The sequence below is a fragment of the Castanea sativa genome, chromosome 12, assembly GCF_040712315.1.
Source record: "Castanea sativa cultivar Marrone di Chiusa Pesio chromosome 12, ASM4071231v1".
NCBI classification, from domain to species: Eukaryota; Viridiplantae; Streptophyta; class Magnoliopsida; order Fagales; family Fagaceae; genus Castanea; species Castanea sativa.
In genome coordinates this window covers 10152242-10162176 of record NC_134024.1, presented here as the reverse complement: position 1 = coordinate 10162176, position 9935 = coordinate 10152242, and the positions used below count along the sequence as shown (strand labels likewise).

The 9935-nt window shown below is 34.1% G+C and overlaps 1 protein-coding gene across 2 annotated transcripts; it reads left to right on the top strand.

The window, feature by feature from the left end:
• Nucleotides 1-516: 516 nt before the first annotated feature.
• On the top strand, nucleotides 517-6842 carry LOC142621050 (S-type anion channel SLAH2-like). Of its 2 annotated transcripts, none has more exons than XM_075794367.1 (6): nucleotides 517-782; nucleotides 3252-3439; nucleotides 3717-4196; nucleotides 4884-5654; nucleotides 6140-6171; nucleotides 6266-6842. In XM_075794367.1, exons 2-6 carry the CDS (start codon nucleotides 3266-3268, stop codon nucleotides 6639-6641), a joined length of 1833 nt encoding a protein of 610 aa, XP_075650482.1. In that variant the 5' UTR covers nucleotides 517-782; nucleotides 3252-3265; the 3' UTR covers nucleotides 6642-6842. The 2 variants fall into 2 exon arrangements, with proteins under 2 accessions (XP_075650482.1, XP_075650483.1); XM_075794368.1 differs by lacking the exon at nucleotides 517-782 and adding an exon at nucleotides 2572-2739.
• The last annotated feature ends 3093 nt before the right edge of the window (nucleotides 6843-9935 follow it).

Genomic DNA, 9935 nt, shown 5'->3' with positions numbered 1-9935 from the left:
GCCACTTTTGTTTCATGTTCTATACAATTTCAAATATCAAGCATCGCATGGAATATAATTGTTAATATTGTGATGGGGATGTACTTGTCCTTCAGATTTTAAGCCTTCTAGTAATCGAAATATGTTGCTTATCACATGTACTCATTTGTTGTTTTTGCTAACATCGTTTCTTTGTTTCACACACAATGACAGCTAGAACAGTTATTGGCATACAATTAAATTTGCTATTAATTTGTGCAATTCTCTACTAGCATTTAAGGTACTTGTGTAAGATAGATGCAGTCAAAGGTAGCTCTTGTTGCTGATCATATAATCAACCTAATTTGTTATTAGAGAATAGAAGAATATGATTTTAAGGGTGATAAAATCATAACAAATCATTCATGCCGTGCTTTGTATGCCTACTATACATATTCTCACATCGCTGGAGTACAGTTTATTTTTGCCAGTTTTTATATTACAGCTCACGTTACCAAATAAATTATCCGTAGTTATATCAAACATGAAGTGCATTTGACGTAACCAGGGCCTACATTAGACTATATATGCTGTTTCCTATCGTTGGAAGACATGTAGTTACGCTTATTTGTTTTCTTAAACCACATTTTTTTTTCTTTAGCCCAAATATGGCCTTCTTCTGAACTATCTAGTGACTCATCTGCTCGAGAGAAGAGAAAAGGATTCAGTATCTTTGGTGCTTGAGTGCAACGTGGAGTTTTTGCTGCATGAAAACCAAGAAGTGGTTAAGTAGAAACCATTTTTGATATAGCAGTAACTTTGAGGTTAGGATTTTCAGTCTTTTATTCCTGCACTGTTCTTCTCTAATCCTATACAGATATAGCTAGCTTTTAATGTCTGCTTGGATTCCATTATGATATTGCTTTTATTGATAGAAGTTTCAGTAGATAACAATAATGTTTGCATTTTGAGAAAATCAATAACTTTATAATAAAGTTTAGATGTAAAATTAGTCGTAGCCTAAAACTACAAAATTAGTTGTAGACTTTATTTAATAAAATAAATATTATTTCATATTTTGAAAATTTAACCGTTGAATTGCATGTTCTTTATCATTTTAATACACATATCAAATTTTGTGTCTATCGGATATTATTTACTATATGATTTATAAGCTTATATTTTATGCATAATTTTAAACTATAAAAACTTGTAATTTAAATAATTTATTGATGACATAGTTATTGATCTTTAATTTTCTTGAAAATTTGTAAGTATAGAGATTATAAAAAGAAGTGTAATCTAATAGTGAATTTGTCAAAATTTACCATCAATAAAAAAAATATTGAGTAAGGTTGTAACCATAACAGATTGTTAAGTTTTGTTATGTTGTAATGTTCTTACTCAAGTTCAAGACAAAGACCTAAGTTTAGCTCAAGGAAAAGCTGTTTTCGTAATCTTATCACACTTCTTGATTGACTCGATCGATTGACAAAAAGCCTTCAATCGACTCTCAACTGAGTCTTGATTGATCGTGAATCAAAAAACCTGATACTCTTAAAGGTCCATTTAATCGACTAATGAGTTGAATATCGAGTCCTACATGCAAAAATATACAAGGGCACACTAAAGTCGACCAAGCTTGTAGGGAGAATTTCATGATAGAATAGTCTAAGGGGCTTGGAGAAATTTGTGGGGTCATGAGTACTGTGAGTTCTACTTGAGCTAGCATTAGATGTAAGGGTTGTTTCTATTGTAAACTTTAATTTGATTCTATAGGTGAAAATATTCATTATATTTGTGATAACCCGTGGTGTGTTATTCCCTTTGGGTGTGTGGTATTTCACATCATTATCAAATTGCATGTCTCAATTATTTTTTTTTTCTTTTTTGGTAATTTAATTTCCTATTGCAATTAACCAGAATTTAATTTGAATATATAATTGGTTAATTGTTCAAAATTGATTTAACAATACTAAATCAACCAGAGGGGTGAAAACTTCCTTTTATCTTTGGGTGCACAAGGAAAAGCCTAGAATCTACCAGAAAGAAAGAATAAAAAAGAAAGAAATCTTAAATAATACCCTACCATAAATTGACTATAAAAATATTTAAAATACCTCAATGAAATAAAATCTTATATTCTAAAATTACAAAAATTATAGGAAAATATCAAAAATTAAAAATGATAGTAATAGAACCCTACATTTTATCCTGCATTAGACCCCTGTACTTGGATAAAATTTGATCTCAAGTTTTCTTCTAGAAATAGAAATCTTTGTTCCAAATAAATAGATCCTTCAAATACTTCAATAACTTGATCCAGTTTTGAAATTCGTGTCCTTGAAATAGTGTGGCATAAAATTTCTTCCCATTGTCCTTTAATTGATTTACAACATTAATCAACAAAGGATTGAAGATAAAATAAAAAACTTCTACTCCTATAAATTCAATGTATCTGTTGAATTGTCAATAGGATCATGAGACTTAAGGGTTATAGGCTCACACTTATATTTAACTTTGACAAATCTTCCGCAGAATTTCTAACATTCTCAAATTCATGATTTTTTCCATTCTCCTTAATCAGTTCCATATTTTTCCCCTTTTGCCTCTTCAACAACTACTTGCAAAATATTATCTTGATTTCTATCTTGACTTCTGGCAAGAATTCATCATGTTCTACGTCTTCAATATATTCTTTTTTAAAAATTGGTTTGGCATTATTGAACTCTAAACTTAGCTCTTCACTTGATAATTGGACATCAAAATTCTTGTTGTTATGTGAGTGTGCTTTCCCAAAATTATCGTTCCACTAGTATCTAGATGGTGATTTTGATTTTCAAACATGGTAGAATTCATGAGGAATTGTTAATTTTGACGAAAATAAAGACTATATGTAGTTCTCACAAAGTGTTGTTAAGTTGAATTTTGATTGTTATTAGGTGCTACTTTCAATTCAGTCATTCTCCTTGTGTAATTACTGTCACTTGTTAACCTTGGATTCCTCAACTCAAGGCTAGCCCCTTCAATAACATTAGCATCTGCATCTGTGTTTTGATTTCTTCGGCACCACTTACCAAGTTCTTCTTGAAGAAATTGATTACACTTTTATTATGAAAATCCATTGGCAGATTAAGTATACATATACATGATCAAACACACCTGCATCAGTTGTTAATTATATTAATGCAATTAAAGTTTCTTAACGTGTGTAATATCTTTAACTGATTTTATTCAAAGTATTCACTTATTATGAGAGCCTCATATAACTGAACTCCTGTTCTGCCTTTCAGGTGTTTTTCTTAACATGGAAGACAACACACATATGGGTTCTGCACAGCAGAATTCCACTGAGGTCCCATCTCTCCTCAACTATATATCATCAAATAAAGTAGCTGGCTTTGATGACATTAATATGGCTAGCTCCACAAATGATCAGTGTCAGACAGGCGAATCTGGATCTTTCAGTCCAACAACTAATGTACGTTTTCTTATAATCCTGTTCCTATTGAAAAGGAATTGGCACTTCTAGATTCATGTCTCTCGGATGATTCTGCAGGACTAGAATGGCCGAATAAGCATTTAAATATAATAACTACTATTTTCAGATCTTGCTCTGCAAGATCTGCTGTGTGGCGACGTTCTATTATCGTTCTATTACTGTCACATAGGAAAATAAAGATTATATAGTGATTAGAAATATATACTTCTATTATGTGTTATACTAGGGAACTGAAACAACTTCTATATTAAGGCAGGGCATTGAATCTGAACCCATTCACCATCATCAAAGGGTACCTTCTATTTCTATCAGCACGCCTTCATCTCCTGTGAATGTTCACTTACCGAACACCAAAAGAGTTCTCTTCAGTGGCGAAACAATTATTAGGGATGGAATTCCAGACTCTTTTGGTGTAACCAAGACTGCTAGAAGCAAACCATCAAAATATTCGAAGTATCATTCTCAGCCACTTGTAACAGGCCCTGCATTTAAGGAGGCAATTACTGATGGAAAATTTGCATACCACCCAAGTATTAAAAGGATTAAAGACAATAGATTTGATTCTTTCAAAACATGGTCCGGGAAACTTGAGAGGCAGCTCACACAACTACGTGGAAAGTTGCCACAGGAAGCTGGACCCAAGGATGACACAGTGCATAAAACAGAATTTGAAAGGAATTTGCCTGTGGACCGATACTTTGATGCCTTGGAAGGGCCAGAGCTGGACACTGTTAAGGTATGTGTTTTCTTTCCTCCACCCTTATGCACATTTTACTTCTTGTTTTATTCTCTCTCAATATTTTGGGTCCAGCCACATCTGGGAATTTGCACAATTCACAAAGTTAGGCCATCCAATAATTACATTGATTTTGAAATAAATAGGAGGTTTGCTTCGTAAACATGGAAGGCTTGATTTTATATTTAGCAAGGCCAGCCTTACCTCCCTAATAAATTATGAAAACAATGTTTGTATCTATTGCAACACATCAAGCATGTGCTTACCTGAAAAAAAGAAAAAAAAAAAAGAAAAAAGAAGAAGCAAGCATGTGCTACTGCTCATGCTAGCATTTTACATAGATTCTTCTCTGTTTGCGTGTAAATATTGCTACTGCAACTAAGTGATATGAAAGTTACCCTCCAATAGTATGATTATGAGGAAATCTTTTTGGTTAGTCACAGCTTTAATCAAGTTTGGATGCTCCATTTATGTACATTATATGGGTTGTACTTTCATTGCCAAATGATTAACTGACTGTTTTTCTACATAAAGAATAGTCATCAATTCTTGGTTGCTGCTATATATCTGGTGACTATGCAACCTATGTGTTTCACATTGTTCATATAATTGTATATGATCTTGTTTTTCTTCAAAAGAAGCCATATTTTGTTTTGCACCTTGATCATGTATTGGTTCTTTTAACAGGCTTCAGAGGAAATACTGCTTCCAAATGACGATTTATGGCCATTTTTTCTACGGTTTCCCATCTCTTCATTTGGTATCTGTCTTGGTGTTACCAGCCAAGCAATTATGTGGAAATCTCTGGCCACCACTGCCTCCACAAAATTTCTCCACATAAGTCTGACAGTAAATCTCATTTTATGGTGCATTTCTATTGCTCTTGTAGCAACTGTTGCTTCCATCTACCTTCTAAAAGTGATTTTCTACTTTGAAGCAGTTCGTCGCGAGTACTACCACCCTATCCGTATCAACTTCTTCTTTGCCCCATGGATATCCCTCTTGTTTTTAGCTCTTGGAGTGCCACCTTCAGTTGCTACAAACCTGCCTCAACCTCTTTGGTATGTTCTCATGACACCAATTTTCTGTCTTGAGCTTAAGATCTATGGACAGTGGATGTCAGGAGGCAGAAGGAGGCTATCAAAGGTGGCCAATCCTTCAAACCATCTCTCCGTTGTTGGAAATTTTGTGGGGGCATTACTAGGTGCATCGATGGGCCTAAAAGAGGGGCCTATATTCTTCTTTGCTATTGGGTTGGCTCACTACATAGTTCTATTTGTAACTCTCTACCAGAGGCTTCCAACAAATGAGACACTTCCAAAAGAGCTACACCCTGTATTCTTTCTGTTTGTGGCAGCACCAAGCGTTGCTTCAATGGCATGGACAAAGATTCAAGGAACCTTTGACTATGGTTCACGGATTGCTTACTTCATTGGCCTGTTCCTTTATTTCTCACTGGTCAGTTTCTAATGAAGATGGACAGATTATTACTGCTAACTAATTTAAATCCTCCATCATGCACGTATGCTTACGCACATATTTTTAAGTGTACTGCTACCTTTTGTTGCATCTAGAACAGATGACTAATTACCACTTTTCCCTAAAGCTTAAGCTTTTTGGACAAGTGGTAGTTTATCATGCATTACAAAACAGTGAGGGAGAAGACTTGTAAAACATGAACAAGGTACAAAAGCAAGCAAGACAGAGAGGTCAAATTTAATATGACCAAAAACCTTTTTAAAGAATCTAAGTATTAGTAAAAAAGAGAAATTTATAATTTGGTAAACAATTTCCCACTTTAATGCCTTCACCATGAACGGAAATTACACTTCATTTAGTATTGACTTGGTGCCAAAATATAAGTAGTTGCCCCCTAGCACAAACACTAATGATCAATTGTTATGACGGTTTTCTGAACTATTTATTTTTCTGTGTTTTTGCAGGCAGTTCGGCTTAATTTCTTCCGAGGATTCACGTATGATATGACTTATATTTCTCAGCTGCATAAGTATTGTTCCACCTCCTTTTGTTCACTTTTCTGATACTATATATTCTTTTCAAATCCACAGGTTTTCGATGGCATGGTGGGCCTACACTTTTCCAATGACTGGTGCTGCCATTGCAACCATTAGGTACTCAAATGAAGTCACAAGTGTATTGACCCAAGCCCTGTCTGTCATCCTCTCAGCCACTGCTACGCTTACAGTTACAGCTCTGCTTATAACAACTATCTGGCATGCCTTCGTTCTCCAAGACCTTTTTCCTAATGACCTTGCTATTGCCATCAGTGAGAGAAAGCCAAAACCATACAGGAAATGGTTTCATCTAGGACACGGCAGCACAGATGACAAAGATGATGAAAATTTCTTAAAATTTAGAGGCTCAGATGGCAATGATTTAGAGGCCTCTACAAAACCTCCAAGCTCTGAGAGAGGTGAAGCTTAAGCTTGTACTATGAGGTGCATTTGTCAATGGACTTAAGAAGTTGGTGACATTCAATGAGTGTTTGGCTACTCAACATGGGAGGAACAAAATATAGAGTTTTGAATGTTCCCGTGAACATGTGTAGTGTAATGAAAGTTTCTTTACTAAGAGGAGAGTGATGTGTAAACAGTAGCTTAGTGTTACATTGTAACAGATGGTGTTTGGTAGTATATTAATACATGTATATTTTTCTAGTAAAATATTCAGTTATTTCCACACAAAAAAAAGAGGGGGGGGGGGGGGGGGGGAAGAAGAACCATGTCTCTTTTGCTGGGTTCATTTTATCATTATCTTTCTCATCCTACCAAGCAACCAGGCTTAATTATATACAGGGCTTTGATATTTTTAACCACAGAACATAAATGAAATCAAGTGCCTAGGAAGTTTTCATCTTGCTCACTATGGCATGGTGACTCAAATATATGATTGATAACTGCAAATAATGAATTTAGGCACATTGGTCACACACTTTCATCCTAAATCATGGTGGAGTTGGAATAAACAGAAAGTATATTGGATTTCTATAATGAAAATTTTTGGTTTTTGAGGGTGCAATATCATTGCTACGAAAATTTTGGGTCGAAGGAAACTTGTGTATCATTGATTTGCATGGTTACCAACCATACTAACTCTCATTATGTATGCTGTTGCAATTTTAGGGATATAATTTCTAAATTATCAAATAGCTTATAAACCATATATGTCAATTTTTTTTGAAGGCAGTGCATGTAATATACACACACAAAAAAAAGAAAAGAGAAAAAAAAAAGAACCAATATATTTAAATTTAAATTTATAAATCATCAATAGTTACCAAAACACCATAAACCAGAACCTACAAGGACTGGTCGGCTTCCATTAATTTAAACCAGCCTTCTCTCTCTCTCTCTCTCTCTCTCTCTCTCTCTCTCCCCCTGTTGCCTTGTTGGATTTTGGCAAACCTCACCCGAAAATGTAAAAAATTCATATTTTTGACCCTTTTGGATCCTTCGCACATTTCATTCAATAAAATACTATCAGATAAGTAAGCAGGCATATTATTCCCAGATTTGAGATTTGAGGTCAATTTTATTTAAATTCTATTGCTTTGGTTGAAATTAGAGAAACCTTAAAGTTAGGGTTAGGTTTAGGCCTTGATTTAGGGATTTCCATGTTACACTTATATTTTCTTCCAATTGATCAATAAATCATGAAATTTAGGGCCCAAATTGAAGATTTAAACAAAAAATTGATCAAAAAAGTCGCTGCTTAACAAATTATTAGATATTTGGCATATTAGAATTAGGGTTTTATGCCTAAATTGGGGATTTTGTGTTCCAGCTTTCAATCTATCAAATTAATTACTCAATAATGTAATTAAGGGTCTCAATTAAATATTTAAACTCCCAATTCAGTCATAGTTTGATCAGAATGATAAGATTTTACAAAATATGGGTTTTTAGGTATTAGGTTTATTATGTTAATTAGGGTTTTTCAATCCGCTATGGATCTAATCAAATTGAATCAAGTATTATGTAATTGTAACATCTAATTAGGGTTTTGTAACACCAATTGGGCAAAAAAATTATATATTTGGGATTAGTAGAATCTCCTATCTATTTAGCATCATTGAAAGTATAAATCTTGGATGTTACGAATCCAGACATGCTAAGAAGTGCAAACTAATTGAATTACAAGGCTCTTGGCTCTATGATTAGTTAGAAAATACCATGTTAATTGATGGAAACCTAAATCAAGGACTAGTAATCTAACACTGTTGGTATATTAATTTTTGAAGCAGAATAATATGCTTGTGTAACTTCTAGGTGAGAATTTAAAGGCTTATCAGATTTTATATTGTTCATAATCATTACCATGAATCTCTGATAATCTTCATTGCCTGGACACGTTACTAATTAACCCAATGAAATTTTCTCCTTTTTGTTTTGGTGGTTTGTGATTCTTCCTCTGCTTACCAGCAATGACATCAAATTCTGTGCTCTTCTTTTTTCCCTTTTTTTCTGTTTTTTTTTTTTTTTAAACATTTTGAGGGAGGCCTGAGCTATGTTTATGAATTGCCTCAATATCTGAGAACCATACCTCACTTTGAGCAAGGACTTTTCATGCAGTCATTTGATAGCAAATAATATCACTTGAATAAATAAATAAATAAAAAAAAAAAAAAAGAGAGACGAAATAAAAAGATGCAAGTAATAAGAATGATACGTATAAAGAAGTCTTGGTTTCCCCTAGTCAATCTTCATGGTCTGTTGAATTTGTTCACAAAAAGGGCAACATTAGAAACCGGTTCGAGTTTCTAATAGGGTGCATATACCACATCCATTATAAAATTCTTCCATGCAAGACTGCTATGACATTATATCATTGGGTCTAAGTGCTTCAATTCTTGTCAAAGATAACAAAAGCCAAACAACTCAGTGATATGGACCCTGCCCTAGTGCAATGAATATTATTAAGTGCAACACAGGATCTGAACTGAAAGAAGTTATATGCACCATTCATTGTCCTAAAATTTGCAAGAATGATCTTAGGCTGAATGCTTCCGACATACGGCATGTAACAAGATTTTGGTTCCCCGGCCTGTTTGTTTCAATGTGTCTACAAGTTGCTTCAAAGAAGCCTTCTGAATGCATATCTCTTGGCAAGGAAGTTAACTCTCGACATTCATCATAATGGGTTTAGTAAAGCATATTTCTTTCAATAATAAATTATGTGACATGGAAATTTATAGCCATTAATACCCTTTGTGCATTTGTGACACATTGATTCTTTCATTTTCATGTCTCAAATATTATATTGCACACGCTACTTTCTGTGGCCCTCTATGTCAGGCTTTTTTTTGGGGGGGTGAGGAATAGGATTGGGAGTGGAAATGAATTCTTTATGTACTGACAAGCTGAGAAAGAAAGATAAGAAAATGGGAAAAGAAAATCATTGACTACAAACCTAAAGAGCATGATTTTATTACCCGTCTCATTTCTCAGTGAAGCCCTTCCCATGTAAAAAACTTTGTGTTTATATTTCTTTGTCAATGATTTGTCTCTTATTCAAGATGAGATGAATTTCAAGGTTGTGTTTTCACATTAATTTTTGTGTCCTCAACAGGACTAATCTTGGAAAACCATATCCTCAACTTGCAAGTCTGTGCAGGGTTTTGATAACAGGCACAATTGTCACTTGGCTAAAGTCTTGTTAGTAGCTACAGTGACTGAAGGATGTATAGCAGCGACAAGTAGCATGTATAAGTTTCTGGTC